General features: G+C 35.9%; 3 protein-coding genes across 4 annotated transcripts; 1 reads left to right on the top strand and 2 right to left on the bottom strand.

Moving 5' to 3' along the window:
- Positions 1–3,393: 3,393 nt before the first annotated feature.
- LOC112557360 (ceramide-1-phosphate transfer protein-like) lies at positions 3,394–6,443 on the bottom strand. The gene is made up of 2 exons (XM_025227165.1): positions 6,304–6,443; positions 3,394–5,273 (listed from the first exon to the last, which is right to left on the bottom strand). Exons 1-2 carry the CDS (start codon positions 6,432–6,434, stop codon positions 4,763–4,765), a joined length of 642 nt encoding a protein of 213 aa, XP_025082950.1. The 5' UTR covers positions 6,435–6,443; the 3' UTR covers positions 3,394–4,762.
- A 670-nt stretch (positions 6,444–7,113) lies between these two features.
- Positions 7,114–15,512, top strand: LOC112556598 (spermidine synthase-like). Of its 2 annotated transcripts, none has more exons than XM_025225747.1 (8): positions 7,114–7,415; positions 8,157–8,277; positions 9,055–9,147; positions 9,590–9,743; positions 10,099–10,182; positions 10,264–10,409; positions 11,036–11,158; positions 13,511–15,512. In XM_025225747.1, exons 1-8 carry the CDS (start codon positions 7,285–7,287, stop codon positions 13,547–13,549), a joined length of 891 nt encoding a protein of 296 aa, XP_025081532.1. In that variant the 5' UTR covers positions 7,114–7,284; the 3' UTR covers positions 13,550–15,512. The 2 variants fall into 2 exon arrangements, with proteins under 2 accessions (XP_025081532.1, XP_025081533.1); XM_025225748.1 differs by having other exon boundaries at positions 7,116–7,415; positions 8,207–8,277.
- On the bottom strand, positions 13,756–23,262 carry LOC112556596 (phosphatidylinositol N-acetylglucosaminyltransferase subunit A-like). Its single transcript, XM_025225746.1, is given in 13 exon segments — positions 13,756–16,119; positions 16,595–16,694; positions 17,404–17,587; positions 18,214–18,299; positions 19,426–19,508; positions 19,879–19,985; positions 20,201–20,308; positions 20,896–21,011; positions 21,357–21,532; positions 21,844–21,924; positions 21,926–21,967; positions 22,505–22,661; positions 23,124–23,262. Coding segments are annotated over 13 exon segments (1,368 nt in total). The 5' UTR covers positions 23,141–23,262; the 3' UTR covers positions 13,756–16,008.
- Between the last annotated feature and the right edge of the window lie 80 nt (positions 23,263–23,342).

Genomic DNA, 23,342 nt, shown 5'->3' with positions numbered 1-23,342 from the left:
ACTTGTATCCCACATTCTATCACTATCAATGGTCAGTGGCATAAAAGGAGACAACTCCTGCTTATGCATTTCCTCAGTTCCTTAATTGATGTTTTCCTTCTTGAAGTTAAGCATGCACACAATTAATTTTATTGCTAATTATACTGAGATTACAGATTATGGGATATATAACTTAACAAGAATGACTAGCAATGATCAATTCGTCATTTTCATCATCAAACTAATGTCCAGTGGAAGGTGCAAAAATTGTGCAAGTTACAAGAGCACAGTTATCTGTGTGACGTGATCATAAAAAGTCAAAATACATACTAGAGCACTACACGTCAAGCTATCCTGCCATTTGGAATAACGATGAACAGTTACCACCATACATCAAGACAGTCAAATTCTGTCACTGTTTATTCCATCTCAGCCATAATATAGCAATATACATATAATGAAAGAAGGTTTAGGGATGAAGTAAAAAAAAAAGAAAAAAAAACCCCAATATTTCTCTTTTAAGCAACAGGTATACCTAGGAGATCATGCTTCGTAAATAATTCTTGTGTGGTGTCAAAAACTAACCGACACGAGTGTATAAGGCAAGTGATCTGCTCCATAGTCTCAGCTGAGTCATCTACTTTCATTTTAATCAACAGCTGCTGGCGTCTAGGCAAAGCAGCATATAAAGCAACATGCACTACTTGACGCACTATCCATGGATGATACTTGGCAATTGTTGCATCATAGGCTGCTACTGCTTCTGTAGAGAATCGACAGCTATTGTCGGAGTCATGCAGTCTGATAAGGAAATCACAAATGAATTCCAGAGCACGATGTAAAGGCAGAAGGGCACTGCAGCCTGAAGGCTTTTTTTTGCCAACCACCAGGTTGTTTTCAACTTCATACTGAACCATTGTCTGTAGTGTCTCATAGTTGCTTCCTTGTTCTCCTTGGCGATGATCTTGTAGTATGACTACTTTCTGCATCACATCACTAGCAACAAAGCCAAATACAGCGCCAAACAGACGGAATAATCTGAAAATGTTAACGCATTTAAATGTCATTGCAGTACTTTGAAGTATGCCATATTATAGAAATATAAAATTGTTTTGAAGTCATTAGTTAAAGAACAATTCACTATTTTAAAACAAAGCTAAGGTTCAGTGTAGTGTACCACGCATGTTTTTCCAAACTTAGCTAAAATGAAATCTTTGTTTTCTGATGCTAAATTTGTGTTGCATGTTGTTTTTACCTAGATGGAGTCCTTCAAATGTGCATGAGTTGAAGTTATCTGCCCCTAAAAAATCTAAATCCCTCTAAATCCCATTTGCAGCTGTCCCTTCCTTATCATCCATGCTTCTGTGGAGTTTTATTTTATCTGCAAGTATGAGATGCTCTGGCCTTTGGGTGTTCTTTGGTAAGTCATTGATAAATATTACAAATATTCAGTGGCGTAGGAAGGTACTTGATAAGCTCCATGCTGACGGTGAACGACTTTCACATTCTTGCCTCCTCATTATCTTTTTTTATCCCCCTCCCCCCTTACACACACACCCTTGTTTCTACGCCACTAATATTGAAAAAGATGGGTCAAGAAATACTAACAATAATTACCAATTTTATTGCTAGTAAATATATCCATACGCATATATTAGTTAAATGCAAATACATATGAGTAGTTGGAGAAATTGTGAACGGCTTGTTTCTATTAAACGACCGTCGCTTTCATATAGGGTTGCTTATAATTAATTTATTAATTACTATTACTGTATTAATAGTTCTTAACATTTTCTGAGCCTTCAAGTAAAAAACAAAACAAACTTGCTATTCGCCTGACGTAAATAACTGTACCACACGTATAATGAATACGTGGTCAGTTATTGTAAACAATGATGAGAGAGAGACGCAGCATTTATATCTATGACTGTGTCACTTTACAAAATAATATGTTCGTGCGTGCAGGCGATGTTTAATAGCCAACGTAAGCATAGAGCGTTCAACCGATGTAGGAACGAATAAAGTACGAAATACTAGTATTTACTCTCTGTGTGTCAGCCAAATCTGAGCTTGTATACTAATTATTCGGATTTTTTTCCAAATCAATGCTAAAATATGATCGATCGCGGAAATCGTCTGCTACGAGTTGATATATCGCTTGAGAGGAAAAGCGACTACTAGTCCGACCTCCGAGTCTGAGATGAAGTTAAACTGGGTTTTAAAATGTACCTACCGGCAAAATTCCTCAAAGGCCGAGATGTAATGGTCCAAGTATAACTGATTATTTTCGCCGTGACAGCTTTGAAAAATCAGCAATAATCGATGCGGGTCAAAATCAGAATGAGAGGTGGCCATCTCCATGTTCAAGCGATGGACTCGGCAGATTCAACAGATGTGATTGGCCTGTTACAGTGGCCTCATCAGTGTTGGCAACATCACTAATATGTCAAAAGAAATCGTGGCAGATGGTTTCTGCTTATGGAGCTTTTTCACGCACAGCACGTCTGCTTGTCCAAAACGAGGCCTCATGGCTACTACGAGGAATGGCTGAGAGTTGTGTGCCGTTCAGTACAAATGATAATTGCGGCGACACTTTTTTTCCAAGCGATAAAAAACTTTGAAAGTTGGGGAGATGAAGATACAAGCTTTCGGAGTAGGTGTTTATATAGCAAGGCCTGTTTTGCTTTTGACAACTGATAAAGAAAATTACAATGTATCCAAGCATAGTTGACCAGCTCTACAAGAATTAAAAGTATAATCAAGTTATACTATTTAATAAATGCATAATATGCTTGTGACATACAATAATGTTGGCCTCTGTGTGTCAGCATTTTTTCTTTCATTTGTATTTTACACATGCTACACACCAGCCTTCAACTTAATCTAACATTTATTTTCATGTTTGAAGTTTAAAATATTTCTCTTACAATTATACTATGTTGGCATATATTATCAAAGTTCATCAGGAAAGTATATGATTGCCACTGCATGGTAGTTTAATGAGGTTAAAATATCTTTTTTATATCCTTCAACATAACTTCATAGAAACAGATAAATATATTTGAATTTAAGGATGGATGCTTCAAGTCTACAGTTGTATATAGTAAATTTTGCCATGACTATAGTGAGATCCAGTATATGTGTCACTGTAACAGTCAAATAAAAAATAATGCTACTTTGACTGTAGAAGAACCAGTACTTTTTTTTAATTTGCTATTGGTTTTTCAAAAATTACTTTTTTTTTGTTTTTTGACTTTGAACCTTAAGAGTTCTAGTGAAATTTCCTAAAAATAGCTGTAATTGATCACATAGCATATGTAAAACAGCGATGTGTTTTCTTCTGTTGTGTTCTGTTTAAATGTCAGCAGACATCATCATAAATGTGAAGTAATGCATAACAGAAATTTTTCAATGTCAGATACGATAAGAAATTATATTAAAGAAAATTCAAAATCATAAACATAAGAAATATGAATCTACACACCATGCAATATATTCACACAAGGCTAAGCAAATTATACAGGTTGGTGACACACAGATGCAAGAGATGTGTATACACGATGCAATATAATTTATACACATGGATGTACACACTAAACCAAACATACACAAGTATACAATGCAAAGTAAATTATTTGTCAGTGACAGAATCTGTACTATATGTTACAAGTGCATAGAAAAATAATCAGAATTGCCCTCATTTTTGTCTGATAATGTTATGTCACCCAGTTGAAAAAGAATGATTTGCATGATCACATCATTTTAAAAAATATCTATGAGCATTATTTAATAAATGCCAAAATTGTGTCACACAAATGTATTATCATGAACAAAACTTGCATGCAAAGCAAAAATTTAGTAAGAGTGAAGTGAGTTATTTTAAGTCTTAGTTCTTTTTTCATCATAAATGTGGGAATGGGAAGTGAATTCCAAATTATGGACCTTCAATATATAATGTTTCAGCAGCCACTACACTGGCCAATTAGGCTTCATGCTGGTTTCAAGATGGTGCTTGCATGAATGAGGTCCATAAGAACTTGTTACTTTGAAAAAAAAAAAAAAAAAAACCATGCAGACCACCAAATAGGATAACCCAGTATTCTTCTTTTGTATACTTTTTATTTGACTTCTTTTAATCCAGATTCTACTATTATGGACATGATTAATTACACCTCAGTATCTAGTGAGTACACAGCTTTTTCTCTTTTCATAAAAGATTGTTCTATAAATTAGTCAGGACCCAACTATTTGTCCATCACACACATCTTGAAGCAACAAACTACAAATGTAATTTCCAAACAAGAACAAAAAGCATATGGAATTTTTTAATGTTAGTATGGAGAAGAGAAATTTGTGTACAAATATATTTCATCAATTCTAGATGAGTTCTTATCTATCATATAAAATAAGAAAAGGGAAATAAAAAGAAGTGTACAGCTGTAGAAAATAGTCTGCTTTTGGAGGGTTAATTACTTGCATCACACATACAAATAGACTGCATAACACTGAGAATTCTGTAATTATGATTTTTAGTATTCACAACACATAAAAAGCATGAAGCTTGTAAAAAGACTTCAGTATTTAACTCTACTATGAAAATGAAAATATCACAGAAAATGTCTCAAGACTGGAAAAATGTACTGAGTGAAAGAATCAGACAACATTTGTGCATATGTGTTTTAGCCACTAACAATAAAAGTGGGTAGTTTTAAGGTACATTGTGCAGTTTTCATGTCATATTGCGATTTTTTGGGCTGTTACTATATGTCTCATACAATAAATTCTAAGGTAAATCTAATAGATTGTTTGAGGCATACACATTTTGTGTTATTTCATATACATGATCAAGCTGCTTTATCAGGGAGTTCATTTTTTTCATGCCTTCTGGTGTGTCCTCAACTCCCATCTTAAGTAATAGTTGGTGGCGTGTAGGCAAGGTATACATTGCTACATGCACTGCTTTTCGCACTAGCCAGGGATGAAAAATTCCTAGAGTTTTGTCATACACAATTGTGGCCTCTGTTGAGAATTTGCAAGTGTTGTCTGTATCTCTGATTCTGGCTAGAAGAGCAGAGATGAATTCCAGGGCACGGTGAAGTCTAAGCAGAGTGCGACATCCTGAAGCTTTCTTCTTTTGTATAGTGAGATTGTTCTTGACTTCATAGTTCACCATGGCTTGTATAGTCTGATAGTGCTCACCTTCAGAGCTCTTGATGTAGTCTTGCAAGATTTTAATTTTCTCCACAACATCAGATGTCACAAAGGAAAATACCGTCCCAAGCAGAGGAAACAATCTGCAAAGAATTTTTTTTTTTTAAATTTCAGTCAAAGCTAATTGATCTCTTTTTTTTTTTAAATTCATAACTTTGTGTGTTAGGAGGCATGGATCAACATACTTGAAAGGTCTTGTATATCAGCTTGTTTTCCTGCACATACCAAACACTATGTACCTGAAAACTACATCAGATTGTTGATCATTATTGTATTTTATCACTGTGTATTTTATATGTATTTATTTTTTTTCTATGTCTGGTCTATTCTACAGATATATTTTTTCACATCATTGTTTTAATTCTAGACCACTAGTATCAGATGGATTTTCTGTCATATCAAGAAAGTGCATTCAGTTAACCCTAATACAAGCTTTTTTTCTTCACTTTAACAAACCAGTTCAGATATCTTATTCATTTGGGTGCAGAAATAGTATTCTGAATGGCGATGACATTAGAATATAATAATGCAGCATCTCATATACACAAGTTTTGCACATATCATCATTATAGAGAAATCAGTACATGCATGCTGTTTCTACAACAAACGGGCACACCCTCTTTAGGATTAGGATAGGGGTCAGAGTAATGTTTAATATTTGTCTAACCCTGACACATACCCTAATCCTAACCCCACTTTTTCGGTTTTCGAGTTAAATGTCATGGCGTCCATGACAACTTATATGTTATGGCGCCCTCCAAAACGAAAGTAAAAAATTAATATATACAAACAGGCAATAAATAAATATATCACATAACCCACAAAAATAAATAGCAGCCCGCAACAAACATGCGCGAGCGGCTGGAGTGTGGAGTAGTAGATGAAGCGAAAAACAAACTGCATGCTCGTGTGCAAAGAACGGCCGGTGTTTTGAGCCGACGAGCAGGAATGTTCATTGACTTTGCTCAATTTATTTTCTCCCTATATTTTCGATATTAAGATTTCACTCTCGATCACATAACGACACGCTCTGGTAACAAATCAGTCTACCTGCCCGACTGATTCAAGCAGAAAGCTATAGCACTGCACAATAATAATTCTGTGAATGCTTACTTGCAGAGCTCTTCGTATGCATCTGTATAATATTTTATTGATAGGTCTTCGTTGTCAGATTTACAGCTCATAAACAACGATAAAACTCGTTCAGAATTGAAGTCACGAACACCTTTCTCTGGCTCCGCCATGACAGCAATATGGACAATACAAAGAGCAGGACGTTTATTGGTCGATTTGCAGTGCGTGCTTTGTGCATTCGCTCGTGTTCGCCTTGTGTTAATTATTCGCTTGAGAAATGTGCCAAGTGTGCACTGTGTTAATCGATCATTCTCATCTATAGATGCCCCCATATCTTTCGCCTCTTTTCCCTAGTATGCATCCTTTAACTTGTCGTTCATGAGTAGCATGTTTTCATTTATGATTACGCTTGGAATTATATATTTCCAGTGCTTATATATAACACTTTATCCCAAACAGGCAATTTACATGCCTTACATAAGATGTCTTAGTACAAGACATTCCATTTGAGGTTGTAGAAGAGTGGAGCAAGCAACATGTTTCAAATGAACTATTTATTATTATAATTAGACAACTGCACATAATATTTCTTTAAAATTCCAGAATCGGTTTCAGTAAAAAAAAAATCGTTTCCTCTTGTTTTATACAGGTTCACTTTCATGGTTTAAGTTGACAAGGGATTTGGATTTTTTCCCCCGGTTACAAAACTGCTCTTCTTAAAGTGTGGCTAATTTGGTGTTTGGTTTGTGCTTTGTTATGTCTTAGACACTTCGCATTAAAACACATTGTAATATAGACAAATAAAAAAATCAGTCGTTGTTTAACTGCAGATTATTTCCGTCGTCTGCTTATACCTTCGCTGACAAAGTCACATCCGGTGTGATTTTCGACACGTGGGCTGCATCAACACAATAAAGCGCAAAGCACGCTGTGCGACAGCTTAGCCGCGCAGACGGTCGATATTCTGACAGACGGAGCAGACATTTTATTTTTCAGCTCCTTCACGAACACTTGACCTTCATGGATAAAATAAAGAATGGTTGGTTTAGTGAAGTGAGCGAACTATGGCCAGGCCAGTCAATGTGTTTGGAAGTTCAAGAGGCTCTGTACAATGAACGATCTAAGTATCAAGATATATTGGTCTTCAAAAGGTATGAATGTAGAGAAATTCTGTTGTAATATTCAGCAACTCTTCGACAGAGAGAACTATTCAATCTTATAAGAAGTTGTCTGGTTTTCTTTTGGCTGTTTGTGGAACAGGAGAGATCGGTAGCATTCTAAATTTGCGAATAGGGAAAGTGACCGTGCTTATAAGTAATAAGTAAAAGAAAATTTAAAAAGAAAGCAGCTACATTGAATCGTTGTCGGCAAGTTTTAATAAGCCTTTAAAATTTTGTATTACGATGGAATTATAGCATGCAGTCATCAAAATCAGTTTCTAACAACGGATGTAGACATTTCGTGTGTGTGTAGTGCAAAGATTTTATTCTAGTTAGTATTATGCACTTTATTTTTGTTTTACTATTCAAATATTTACAGAGCGTGAAACGCAGTCAAAGTATTTATATTATTTTTTACTCATCTCTTAATGTACTTTAAGGTTGCCGCTGTGTTTTCGATACTTGTCTTTCTATTTGTCGTCAGTACTTTATTCTTCAATCCCTTGTATGCTGTCTCATTCCTGTTGTAAGCGCTAAGAGCATTTTCCGTAGGAGTGTGAATATGCGCTATATAAATCTTATTATATTTTTCAATAATTATTTGTCACAATGTATGCAGGAATGTTAATTTGAAATTTTTAGAAAGTTTTTCTTCCATCTGCATATCAGAACTGTCCCTATAGACCTACCTAATTAATTATGACATGGTCTGTGTGTGTTTTGTGCATGCAGCAAAACATATGGAAATGTTCTAGTACTCGATGGGGTTATCCAATGTACAGAGCGTGATGAATTCTCGTACCAAGAGATGATTGTCCATCTACCCCTGTGTTGCCATCCTAACCCACGCAAGGTAAAATGTAATATTTTTTACTTCTGATTTAAATTTAAGGCAAACCTGAATACAAAATTAATTTCTTATCAATGGCTTAATAATTAAAAAAATACAATATTTTCCTGAATCTTACTGAATAATTTGATCTGTTTGTGACATAGAAGCCTTTGAGTGTTGCAGTTCACACTTAAATTTTGGAGAGTAAGCTTGTATTTGGACGATGCATCATTTAAGTTAAATGCCAACATAGCATTTGACATTGTTCTATATCTTAGAAAAGTGTAGCAATGTGATTGTAGTGAGCAGGCCACTTTATTTGCAGATCCTCATCAAATCTGGTAGGAGTATTTCTATGAGTTATGTTGTCATAAAGTAAGGTTTGTTGGTGTTGCATTGAAGCATTGAAATTTTTTTATGCTTAATTTCTCTGTGTTGCTGGAAAACTACATGGACAACACTATAATTTCAGATAGTATTGACAAGAATATGAGAGAGAGCATGAGCTGTTGAGCTAGGAAAGAGACATCAAGTGTACAAATGTTTCACTATTTTGCTTCTACGACATGGCACATGAATTAGTGTGACTCACATAGAGTAACAGACCAAAAATTAATAATAAAAGCACAGCTGGAAGAGTTAGCAGAAAAAATCAACTTATGCAAAGCTGGGGACCCTGCCTAGTACAATTGTTTTGAGCATATGCATTTATAAGGAACAAAGAAGTGGATGTATTGCATGGAAAACTGAGAGTGTCACGCTGATAGATCATGTACTCTGTCTGTCTGCTGTGTATAGGTGCTGATCATTGGTGGGGGTGATGGTGGAGTCGCACGGGAAGTACTCAAACACAAAACAATTGAATGCATTGACATGTGTGAAATAGACGAGGTTTGTGAAACTTTCTAAACATTTTTGTGTGTAACTACTTCAGTCCATATTATGACCTGCCACCTAATAGTTAACGTTGTATGCCTATTTTAACATCATTTTTGTTACCAAATCATGGTTGGATCCATGTTCCTAGCATGTTTATGTGTATAATTGACTGTGATGCTCTATCTTGTAAAGGCATCATGCTTGCCTCCATGTAGGGAATGCGCTGTATAAATAATATAACCATGATCATCTAAGAAGTCTCAGAAAATTCTTCGATTTTGAAGGGTCCATTGTTTAGGTCTCTGCAGTGTCCAAATGTCAGTAATCTTTTTTTATTACATATTTTTTTGTCTCTGTTCATGGTTCCTTTATTTACCTTTCTCTTTAAACTAAAGTGTCTTTGAATTACACAAGCGATTTTTGAGAATTACTGATAAACCTGATCCATTTTCAGAAAGTCATAGAGGTTAGCAAAAAGTACCTACCCCAGATGGCCTCTAGTTTTAATGACCCTCGTCTGAAGCTTCACATTCAGGATGGTTTTGAATTCATTGCAAACCGTGAAAGCTCTTATGATATTATCATCACAGATTCTAGTGACCCTGTAGGTGAGTGGAATAATTTTTCAGCAATGATTTAAACATTGAATTTGAAATTATTTTTTACATACTCTCAAAATACATTAATGATGTAAATATAAACAAGCAATACCAAATTTCCAAAGACCAAAAATTATTGCTAGTCCAACTATTACTTTACTGATATCATGTCACAGTGAAACTATGTGGCACTTTTGGAGGATTTAGAGGAGATGAGCACATTTCATTATTGGAAGTGAATGGACTGTCTAGTTTTTTTTAAATTCCTTATTTAATGAAAAAATGTCATTGGACTCACAACATAGTCTAGCATCTTGAAGTGATGACTGCTCCCTCAAGCTGTCAATTTTGTTGTGTGTTACAGGTCCTGCCTCATCTCTTTTTGAGAAGCAGTATTATGAGCTAATGAAGAAGGCACTAAAGCCAGACGGCATCCTATGCAGTCAAGGTAAAGGGAAGTTACATTAACCTGTCTCTGTGTTGCATTGAAGTTGTGCAGTAGCCACCAGCATGAAACTGACTGTTGCAGGAGAATGCACTTGGCTCCATCTGGACCTAATACGTAGCATGCAAGAGTTCTGCAGGACTCTGTTTCCCTCTGTGTCATATGCCTATACCACCATCCCAACATACCCCAGCGGGCAGATTGGCTTCGTTTTGTGCAGCCTTAATCCTGTAAGTAATGCTATTCAACAATGACCTTGGTTGAATTCCAGAAAAACACTCACTGAATATTTCTCTGTAGATTTCCATGTAGCCTCAACCTGCTATGTAGTCTTGTGTATTTTCATCCCTAAAGAACTGTTGGATGCTACCTCATTCCTGTGTTCTCACACAGTGTAGAATACTATCATGTCAGTTCTACAGGCATCACAGTCACCTTTGACCATAAAATTGGCAAGCCTAATAGTGTTGGATTATTATCAATCATACATGTAAATAAATGATTTGTAAATACACATACCATTCTCAATGTCTGTGTCCTGGAGTGGAAGCAGGGTTGAGGAGGATTGAATCGTTTATTCAAGGGCCATTGCCCCTTTAGAAGGGAAAACTAAGAAAGATAATACAATAATACATAGGTATAAAAGCTAGAATTGCAAGCAATGCCTTTAAATATTATTTAATTACATAAGCTAATCTTCTACTGCAGACTTTCTAAGTTGAAAAGCATAGAAAAGGTATAATGCCAAATTGTTAACAACTTTTTCATTTGATAAGGCCCATAGCACACTCATTTTAAATTTGCTTGGAGGAGTGAGCACCACTGAGAAATTGCTGCAATTGTCTTTCTTCTGCAGGATCTTCGGTTTGAAGAGCCAGTACGAACCCTAACATCTCAGCAGGTGGATGAATGGCAACTGAAGTATTACAACTCTAAAATTCATCGTGCAGCATTTTGTTTACCTGAGTTTGCGCGAAAGGTAAAATAAGACCCAGATAAATTTGACTTGTATGATAAACTAAAAAAAAATTTTTTTAAAAACATTTTATTTGAAATGCACTAAAAATAGTAAAATAAATATTCCATAGGTCTTGGGATTTTTTTTTTTAATACGTGTAACTTTCAATATAAAAGTGTGAAGGGCTATTAAAAATTTATTGTCACTGCATCTCAGGAACTTTAATAGCAAACATATGCATGGTTCTGTATGCCAGGGTTATTTTACAAGGGTTGCATCTTTTGTTTTATGGGTTTTTTTTAATGCAACCATTCATTTTATTTTTTTCGTTTTACTTTGCGACTTTATTCCTTTTTTATAGGCTGAAATGGGTTAGATTAAATAAAAATGTGTAATTAGCTTTGACTTTACGTGCAACATTATCCCACCATAGCATCAGCTGCTTAGCTTTCTTTGAGGCTAACATGTTCCAATGTGCTTCAGATGATTCCTTTCTGATGTTTGAAATGTGCCTTGAACACCTTGTTTATGCAAGATATGTGATTTTATGTTGCACTTCTGATATTGAGACTAAGGCATTTTAAAGCTAGTAGTGAAATTTTAGAATCTTTATACAAACTATTCTGCAATAAACATTTTATCAAATACCTCACAACCCTAGTCAACAGTTGACTTCCTGGGCTAGTGCTGGAGTCAACACATCAACTGACTGGTAGACTGCTGCTGTCCACTTGCACCCTTGTTTTAAATATCACGTGATTTTTACTCACTTGCATGGGAAATGGGAAACGAAAGCTACTAGTTTGGCACATGCTGGACGATTTTTTGTGTACTTTTTGGAGCATTTATGATGCATATCCCCTCAACCCACAAAGATGCATGCAACTATCTGCTTAAGCAGTAGCAGTGGAATTCTTCTTCAGGCACCAGAGAGAAGATCCAGTCCTTTAGAAAATGCATGGGGAGATCATGAAGTGGACTGTATGCATGCTTCCTCAGCAAACATCTCTGCAGAAGCTTGACTGTAATGATGACAGAAATTTCTGGAGTAGAATCCATAGCTTTTTGAAGTTTCGTTGAGGGCTGTATGATGAGCCTAAAGCAAGACACATCTCACCAGCATTGGTGGCTTTAGTTTCTGAGAAGGATTTGAGAGGAGTTCAAGGAAGCAGGAAAATTAATCTTTAAAAAATCTGCTCTTAACCAACAAATCACTGCTGATCTTCAGCTCTCTGGATCCTTGTATAAACTCTGTAAAACTGATATTGGCAGAGTCGTGTCAGGTTGTCATTGAAGTAGAGAGGAGTGGTTATGCCATAACATCAGCAGTTGGCACTTTATTTAAAGACAAAAAACGATGACAAGGATGTTCACTAGTGGGATAGGTAATGTGCTATACATCTTCAAAAATGAAATAGATTTGTTATTCTGGGAAAACTTTTGTACTATAAATATTTTCAAAGGCCCACTTGTGGAAAGCACTTAAAATTTCATGGATGACATTGCTAAAAAAGGATGGAAGTCACTGTCTTGATTATGACCTGAGGGACAGGGGATCAAGAGCTATGCAGATGAACAAATGATCAGAAATATTATTTTTGCACATGCTATTTACATATCACACTTTGAGAAGCATATTTGTCTTAAGAAAAACAAGGCACTGACAAAACAGCCAAAACTGGAATCTAGGTGATATGCTGAGCTTTTAGCTGGCCAAGAATCAAAGGGTACCTCAGCCAGCACCAGGCCAAGAGACAAGAAGACTCAATGCATAATGCCAAGAAACAAGTAGAATCAGTGCAGACTGTCAAGACACAAGCAGAATCAACACAGACTATAAAGAAAAGTAGAATCAATACAAAGCACCAAGTGACAAGAAAAATCTGGACAGACAACTTTCTGGCAAAGTTTGTTTAGACCAACAAAAACATAAATCACTGGATTTAAAAATAACAGTGCTAGCAATGGTGTTATCTTATCATGACATTTTCTTGCAATAGGATCTGTGAATGAATAAAGAAATTTTATTTTATGAATGGCAATAAATGGTATGTGTGAAATAGGAACACCCATGTGCAATGTGTACATATGCATAGGAACGGCTGGCACTGGGAAACACCTGCTGTAGGAAAGCCTGGCAGTGAAAGGGTTAATCAGTGGGAAAAGATTAGTGCATTCAGGAAAATCAAACAGTAGAATAGAGTCTTTGTTTAACTAGCATGTTTAATTTCTTTAGATGCTACTTGGAATGAGAAGTATTTTGCACCAAAATGCAGCTTAAGTGTGGTGTAGTCTGCATTTACTGAAAACAACATACAGCTCTCTCCTGGTTATTAGGGATTTGTAATGCTGGAAACTTTTTCTGTTGTACAGGCTATACAAGAAAGCAAGCCCAATGGTGATACAATGTGAGGTCACAACTCTACACCCATAACACTGGGAAATGATAGATGTTTTTTTATTTATTTTTTACCAGTGTTAATTTTCTTTCTCTGGTCACTGTTCTTTGGATCTTGTGATGTTTTGAAGACTATTCTTCCTGTCACATTTTTGGGCATCTGACATTTTTCAAAGTTGGATCTTGCAATAAATGCGCACATGAATTGTCATCTTTTTGCTATTTTTTTTTTTTTTTAATCAGGAATGTCCTAGGAATTGGGACAGATGTACACATGCTAGTCACTGCTGTCCTGTGCTTGATCCGTTTATTTTCAAGCAATAATGTAAGCGTACAGATGCAGTTTCATATGAGTGTTGAATGCAGGAAGTTTTTTCTCCCCCTTGTTACTCTTCAAGGTCTTTATTTTTAACTGTCATGATTGAATATTTAAAATACATCTGTGATCACCAAGATCATACAGTGAGAGGTTTTTATTTTATTAATGCAAGTGTAGTGCTTGTGGGTATTGACAACATGGTTTGACTGATTTATTGGAAATGCTTCCTTGTTCACGAGTGTCACTAATGGTTTGTAGTTGTGAAGACTGCTTTAACTGTCTGTAATTACTGTTCCTACATGGATCATAGGCTGTTTATATGTTAGGGGATAAAAACAACTTTGCGGGTGTATCTATTTTTTTAAATGAATGTCTCTGATTCCCCCGCATGCATACATTTCCTCTTTTGTTCAAAAGCTATAAACGGTGCTGTTATGACATGATGTTTTATATCTGACTGTGTAGTCACACATACCAAAATAAATATAGCACTGTAGTAGCTCTACATATAGTATTCAAAACTTATTTGGAGCTTTGTAGGCTATTTTGGATTAGCTTTTTTGCCTACAAATTTTTTGTTTTGTATAGCAAAATCTTTTACATTTTTCTACTTGCATTTATTAGAACATTAAAGTATATAACTGAGTAGGATTGTTAACATTGTCTACCTCCATTGCTTATACAGGGACTCTTGTTTGGCAGATAGCATGATTGCTAACTAGAATCAGAATGTTAAAGGATTGAGGCAGTAATTGCTGCAGATTGTGTTAGACATTCCAACTGATCAAATCAGTTTTGGTTTAGTTCAAGTGGCAAATGTTTTTTTAGCACTATAAAGTCACCTGGATTCATACGTCTAGGGTATTTCACCTACTCTGTTAGTGGTACACTGTCACGTACATTTATAAGAATTTATTGCAAATGTGGTTGCAACAGCTGTTATGTCAGGATTATATTTGAGATTATGAAAAGCATGTTGGCAAATGAAATCTGATGTAAGACAGCCTAAAGGTTTCAGATTTGCAACAAAGTCCTTGTGGGAACATGCAGTATGTTTACTTGAAGTAGAGAGCAGAGTCAGGTTGCTTTTAAAGAAACTGATTTTTTTATACTACACATGGATACAAATTTTGGCCTCCCTCCTCCTGTTGAAAAGGTATCTAAACTTATATTGACCTAAAGGCTACCTGCAGAGTTTGATTTTATCCAGAATTTTAAAAAAGTTCTGAGGTTGAAGGTAAGAATTTGTCATTTTATTTTATTTTTTATCACTAGGTAAATAGCTACCCAGGGTCATATCAGTAACCTTTTAAGTCAAACCCAGAAAGGTTACATTACTACATATCTTACAACTGGTAACCTTGACAGAGGTCATTGTTGCCTGGTTCTGCTTACAGAATTGCCTGCACATTACTTCTCCCACCCCTTTTTTTGAGGAGTATTTGCAGGGAAACCTTTTCTGTAGGCAACAAGCATTGTGCTGAAACCTTCAGGCAGTGTATTTTAGATATATGTGTTGGCTTTTTGTAGTAGTGCTGGCTTTGTTGGAGCTGTTTGTGACAACCAAAACACAGTATGATGTTGCACAAGTGCTATAGGTTTCCAATCTAATCAGTCATCTCTGTACTGAGTACTTGTAAAATAAACATGTTGAAAAATGTTTTTCACCCACAAAAGCTGTTCTCTTTCATGCATACACATCCTACAAAACTTGGTCTGACTTTAAAAATACTTTTTGTTGACGAAACACACATCTGACTCAACACTAAAAAAAAAAAATTCATTTACTACAAATACAAAATATATTAACAATACGATCCAACTTGTAAAAATTGTGACCTTTGAAATACAGTAAATGATCATGAGGACACTTCTGACAAGCTGCGTGAAAATGCTTCCTTCATATTGTATCTTTTCGTGTCTAAAATCAAAATGAGTCGCTGTAAAGAGAACTGTAGACAATTTTCATTCTGATGCAGATCAACATCAAAAAGTACTTGCTCTTACTTTTTGTCCTATTCTTCTGGGAGCAGGTCCTTACCACATTTATACCAACAGTATTTCTCTTGGTGCGGCTATTCTCCACAAGACAAGCTAGGGCAACATCCATGTTGACTGTCACAGGTAAAATATTGCAGCAACCTTTCTACTTCATCAAGACTGATTTTTTTTGCTGTCAGCAGCTGCTGTTCTAGGCACCTCAGATGAAAAGTTCTTGTGCTGATGTTGTGCAAATACTTTTAGGTCTGGAGCAGCTTCCACATTCTACATTTGAAAAGAAGCAGATTCCGTGAATTGTAATACAACCTTTTCGGCACCATCAAGTTTACCATAATATCAGCATACAAGCAGAAACATAAAGCCATTAACATAAATTACAGTCAACAAGTTTATCTTAAAATCAGCAGTATTCACACATTACAATGTTCTTATTGAACATGCTCTCATGCTTGAGGATCTACCTCAAGCTTGTATTAATGGAGTGCTTGCAGATGATTTTTTTCCTGCTAACTACTAGAACAGGGCTGGAATGTACAAAGCTTCCTGTTTAGTCACATTCATGCTTTGGGCTCGCCAAGACCAACAGGTGAGAACTTCACAAGAGGCTAAGCGTTGGTCTCGGCAGACAGACATTAGTCCACTTACACACGTCCATGGATCTACAGAGTTCAATAATTTTTCACTACTTAAAATTTTAAGAGGTCTAAGAGTACCCACTAAAAAAATCTGTTTTTCTCACCTGGGCAGGAAAGATAATGGATAAGACTGTAAGAAACAACAAGTTCAGCAGAGCAGCAATGACAAATAACTTGCCAGCAACTGGTCCGCACCTATAGTATCTGTATTGAAAGAAAATTTATACCTCAAAGATATGGATAGTGTATAGTGCATGTAAGCTTCGAATAAGGTAATAAGATACTAAACAGGTTTCCATGTAGACATCGTATTGATCCTGATTTTAAGCAGTAAAGCTGACACTGTATTTTAACTGGGAATTATTCTCTAGAGTTGAAGTCGATATGTTCGACAATATTTTGCAACAGAAATATGCCAGATAATGACATGGTACATTGCAAAAACAAAACAAAAAAAAAAAAAAATATAAAAGGTCAAGTAGCTTACAGATGGGAATGACTCGATATTTAACTGGCTTTATCCTTATTGTAGAACATGATTTTTTTTTGCTATAGCATAGCTCCAGAAAGAGTGGAAGCATCTATAGTTATAATTACATATCTTAGAACATAATCCAATTTTAAACCATTAAAATTGACTTCTATAAACATGCACAAAGAGTTCTATGCATAAATATACATACAATAAAACACAGCATCTAGGAATATATACACAAAGACTCCTACTCATACACCACCACTATAGACTTCAAACACCTATAAAAAAGAAATCTTAAAAAAAAAAAAAAGAGGGGAAAGGGAATGTATTTTATGCTGAGCCAGCCACTAAGGTTATATCACAGAAGGCAACCAGCCCTTTAAACAGATGCCACATGCAGAAAGAAGATGAAAGCATTTTAAATGCACACATTACCTTAAAAGTCTTGCCCCTAGTTCTCGCCCTGGAGTTTTGTCAACCAAGTTATAAACAATTTCTGTGCGAGCAGCAATATTGGCCCACGTGTACATATGTTTGACACGCTCATGTGACTCCCAGGGTGGCACTGCTTTTCCTTGAATTCGATCATCTATGGCATGCTGCAAAGCTTCTGCCAATGCTGCACAGATTAAATAGCATTATAAAGAATGGACATGTGAAGGTATAGCAGCAGATGTCATCTGCTCACACCTGCTGCTATCAAGAAGATACAGACTTTTAAAAGCAAAATGTTATGCAAAGGAGATCACTGCAAGATCAAAAGACATTTAAAAAAATCTGCAGCAAAACCAATGTTTGTGTGATTAGGAGATATTGGCCAATAACATCATACGAAACAGCAGAAGATGATCATTGCTTGATCAACTAATTTACTGTGACTGAAGATGGTGGCTTAAAAAAAATTACTGAAGTGAATGACATGTCAGGCTGGAAGTAGTAAATAGATCTAATAAATCGACACTTTTGCTTAACAGAGAAGAATACATCCCATCCATCTGCAGAATGAAAAGAAAGTGGTCACAGTGCAGCAGAGGTACTCTCAAATGTGATCTTTTAGTGACATCCAAATCAAAACAAACAAAACGAAGGACATCATCCTCAGACTACAAGCTGAAGGGACATAACTGTTACTAACTCGAGAATCAAGATGCACATGGTATGACGCTTATTATGTTGTTACAGCTAATCATTAAGATCTCTTGGTATTCAAAATATTTTTATAAAAAATTCATGACAACTTGTTACCTTTGACATTGGGGTCAGCCAGGTAGATAAGGTCGGGAGGAAGAACCTCAGGTATCCCACCAACTCGTGTGCTGACAACTTGCAGCCTAGTGGATTCAAACCCTACTCAAATGAGCTTCAACCTAGCCTGTAAACCTCACTTTCACAGATACAGTCAAACTTCTATAAGTTGAAGCTTCAAGAGATCAATGAAAAAATTGAGTAATGGAAGGTTCAAGTTTAGAAAGTTCATCGAAAAAAATTTTTTTTTCACTGTGGACATTTAATTTTAACCAAATGTTCACTTCTTGCCATTCTTTTAAAGACTCTCTGGCACCCTGAAGAGATGGAGTTGAGCTTATCACGCACGTTTCCTATACAGAAAGAAGAATATGGGAGCGCATGGTCGATGGGGGAGGAATACACCATTATACACTTTCCGACGTATTTTCAAATGGTTTAAACAGACTGGCTTAAAATTATTCGAATTGTGAAAGTTTTTCGCGAGGCCAATTTGAACTTGGAAGTTAAATATGCATTGCTTTAAAGGGAAACCAACCAAATGAGGTTTAAAATTCGAGTTAGGGACAATTTTGACTTACGGAAGGTCGACTTACAGAAGTTTGACAGTATTTGTAAACTTTTGTTTAAACCTTTCTTAATTACATTTGCTGCTTGTGCGAACAATGTCCAACATTGTGAAGTCACATTTTGCCAATCTAGAGAACTATGACAAAATACAAAGTTGTATGAAAGTGTTATTTGTTTCACTATTTCCAGCCACCAGAACAGATAAATTTTATAAGTGACTTTTAGATAATAAATGTGTATTATGTGTGCGCAAATATGCAATTACCATCTCCAAGAAATTTTGCTACATAGTACAAAATCAATTTAAGACTACAGAACATAGGAATACAGCACTACATGTCACTCACACTGGCCGTATTATATAAATATATAAGTAAAGTCTAGCCAGCAATTATGCCGTAAGTCAGAATGTCTTTTAAAAAAAACCTTATGATCTACTGACATCAATTTTCAACTTCAATAACATGGATGACATTTCAGGCAGAACATATGAACACTCTCACCCATTTACAGCATGGATTATGTAGAAATCTGAAAAATATGCCAGATATTTTCTAGAGGACATAGAATTCAACTACACTACACCACCCCTAATCCCTCCATAACATGCACCATTCCTCACTGGATCTACCAAAAACATACCCACAGCAAGCTGCCTCCACAATAGCAATGCAGAAGGCTTCTGTCAGTGAGGTATTCAGCATGATATCTCCCTGACAAAGCACCTGGCAAATGCAAATAATGTATCAGATACTAACTATTAAGTGTTCTCAGACAAGGAAGTATATTAGAATGGCTTTTACAAACATGAGTGATAAAAATGCAGGTATTTGTCAATTTGATGCAGGTAATAATGTGCATTAGCATACCCAGAAGGTAAGAAATTGTTCTCACAAGTTGATCGAGTTGCTGGAAGACCTTTTTTTTTTTAACTTTTTATTGTCTAATTGTGTTCTTTAATCATCTCTTTTGAGAGGGGTTTGAGATGTTTTTCTAATCAATTCCAAACATTTACTAAAAATACTAAAAAAAATAACCCCAATATATTTTTAAAAAGTGCTGTGTTTCGTAGACATGCTAAATCCAAAGATATACCTCATGAACTTGACTATGACAGAGAGAACCAATGAAGGTCACACGATCATGTAATTCATACTGCTCTCTAACCTCCTCCAGTAGCACACGTTTTGGACCATCCCCACCTGGTAAAATAGATGAACCAACAGGGCTTATTAAACAGTTTCACAATTTCCTCGATGCATGCACAAACACACCTTTCCTTCTCTCTCTCCCTTTCACTCACACATATACATACATGCATGTGTACACAGGATAAGTAGCCTTGATTGTCAAACAGAATCATAATAGCAATACAGGATCAGAAAAAAGAAGCTAAAAATTAGCTTAGGTCTCTTACCTATAAGAAAATGCACTTGTGGATACAGAGCTGTGATTAATGGAATCACTCCTGCCAACAGGTCCATCCCCTTGCGGTACACCAGGCGACTTAAAATGACAACAGTGACTGCAATCACAGACCATACCAAGTAATTATGTTGCACAAGATTCTTATAACCCACTAATCTGCACACCTTGTTACACCACATTTGCCTACACACTTAGTTCCCACATTGTTACACCACACTTATCTGCACACCCTATCTACCAGTTTCACAAATCAGTCAGGCACCTGTTGTTGAGTGGAGTATATGGATAGAAAAAGCAGCTGACAAGGCCTGCCACTCTTGCCAATTCTGTGTGATAGTGAGCAGGTCCTGCACATGCCAGTCTAATGTTCGAAAGCCAGTTCTTACTCTAGCCACCACAGCATCGACTACCCTCCAAAGTGCCTTGACAAGGTGTGATGACCAAAGAAGACTCACATTGTTTGACTTTTGAAGTAGAGGTTCCTGATGTCCTGTGAATATGGTAATCTTGCTTCACAAATACCATGCCTATAGTTCACATTCTTAAGATAACAAGCAGCAGAGCTAATAGTCTAAGCAATAAATATTAAAAAAATGTTTACATATTTTCTTGTGGTAAACTTACTACCAGCTGATATTTTATGAACTTAAAGAGCAAATAAAAATGTTCCAAAGAAGAACTCACTTTTATCAGGTGCACGTTTACTGGGATCAGGCACAAACACTGTAGCATCTACAGCATTAGGAATGACAGACACCTGGTGGGGTGACAAACGTGACCGTAAAACAGTATTCTCCTTGCTGAAAAAGATATAATGAAGTTTGTTTATGAAGGAAAAGAAGAAATAAATGTTATCATAAATTCTAGTGTGTGGTAGATATTTTTTAAAGCTGATTCAGATGATAGACAATAATGTAATGTCTTTCCACAATTAAATTTGCTTCAGATAAGAAAATCTTTCATCTTGCAAGTACTGCTCAATATGCCATGAAAATTTCAAAGTACTGTTAGAGAACTCACTCAGCTGTCATTCAGGGAATCTTTTGGTCTATACTGTACATGAAAAGGAATGTATACAAGTGTTGCTCGACATTACTTCTCTGTGCCCGTTACACCTGAGAGAAAACCAATAGGAGATAGTTTACCTGGTATTGGAGACGCAGATGACATGGCTAACATCAGCCAGAGAAAACTTCAAAATTTTATTAGTTAAGATAGAACTAGCATCAGCAAAACCAAATAGGGAGTGGTCTGTGAAGACTGTTTTCAGCCCCATGGTACGTGCATGAAACATGGCCTCATGGCCTAGAGTGGAGAAAGCCTGTTAAAAAAAAAGAAAAAAAAGAAAACTGGAAAATGAGAATCTTTAAGAGGGAATGTTATCTCTGTTACTTTAAGGAGGATGGGAGGGGGTGAGGGAAATTTAAACACTTAAAGGTATCCTTAGAAAACATGGAAATATTAGTACTATTTTCCTATCAACTGCATTCCCCATGCAGAGCAGAGCACCAGCCTCAGTCTGTGATTCCATGCAATATAGGCATCTTATTATTATTACTACTAGTACTCTAACTACTAGCCTGAGGTATAAAGCTTTTTGGTGAAAAGTGAAAAAAAATCTTTGCATCTTACCGAATGTCCATGCACAATGGAGATTTTTTCATGGAGAAAAACTGAACGTAGCAATGGCAAAGTGGTGAAAAGACTGGGTAAGAATACACTGGTTGTAAAAGGGTGGTACAGGAAGATAGTACACCTGTATCAAAACATTTTTATCACAAGATAATATACTTGATCATAATACACCCCTGTTACATTCTAATAATAAAGATGGCACATAAAGACACCAAAAATCAATTATATGAATGGCATTATTTATCAAATAAGACTCCTCTTTAAAAAATAAATCAAGTTCCATTTAATTCAAATGTATCTTATAGTTTGCATCTTTGACAATGAAGATTTTTACAAAAATAATGGTGACTAAGAAATGTGGAACATGCTGTTTGCTCCACAATGGAAGTTCCAGGTATAGGACAATGACCCTCATCCATGCCACCAAACAGAAAAAAAATTTCATCCTGCATCACAACACATTATATATGATTAGGGCATAATATAAGGACATGCCTCTATTAAAAGTAGCAATCTTTACAGAAATCTGCAGTTTGTCATATGCTGTGCCTTATGTGACAACAAATTATCTTAAAAAAATTACAGAAGAATGTGTGCTTAGATGTCATGGTGCTAAATATTTAAATCAAATGTCAAAGTATAACCTTCATAGACTTACCTTGAGTCCATTAGCAAGATACCGAATGCCACATCTGTCATCATATTTATGTGTGACTATGACGACCTTGTGACCCCTCTGCAATAAGCAGCTAGAGAGTTGGTATATGTGACTCTCCACACCACCCATGTTAGGGAAGAAAAAGTCACATACCATGCTGCACATGATTAATGAACATATGCAGAAACTCATTTAACAAACACTACAATCTGAAATATAGTTGACTTAACATATTTCCTTCATGTGATTATGGCGTTTCCATTATGTCACAGATCAATATATGTATCTTTCATTATTTCATGAACCAATTTAAAAATGTCCCTGCCCCTCTCGATTCCGCATCCAATTCCCGACAAAGTTTCTTTCTTACTTGACAAGAAAGATAGATTTTAAAATTCTGCTATTGCTTCTTTTGGTTATTGCTGCCGTCATTATACTTTATGAGCCTGAAACCCAAAGCAGTATAACTTTCAGCAAAAGTATCAAGCCCCATACATGGGCAGATTAAGAAGTTGTTTAAGCAGGGTTTCCATCAGATGGAAGATCTCATTTTCTCATTCACACTTTTCACATAAAACTGACCCATTCCTTCCTATCGAAATGAAAACAAAGTTCTCACCAAATATTATATTTCATGACTTTGGTGCTTTATTTGCAGTCTCAATTGTAGCTGACTTATTCGAGTCACAGTAATATCAATGAAACGACCAAGCAGCTTCATTACATTACAAATTTGAAAGATGTAGTGTATCTGCAGTAGCCATGTTGATTAAGCGATAGTACCAAGACAAACATGGACTGTACATTTCTCACATAATTACAGGTCGTCACAAGCTTC

Source organism: Pomacea canaliculata, linkage group LG2 (genome assembly GCF_003073045.1).
Source record: "Pomacea canaliculata isolate SZHN2017 linkage group LG2, ASM307304v1, whole genome shotgun sequence".
Taxonomy (NCBI): domain Eukaryota; kingdom Metazoa; phylum Mollusca; class Gastropoda; order Architaenioglossa; family Ampullariidae; genus Pomacea; species Pomacea canaliculata.
The sequence above is the reverse complement of the archived record's forward strand: the minus strand, read 5'-3'. Positions and strand labels throughout refer to the sequence as shown.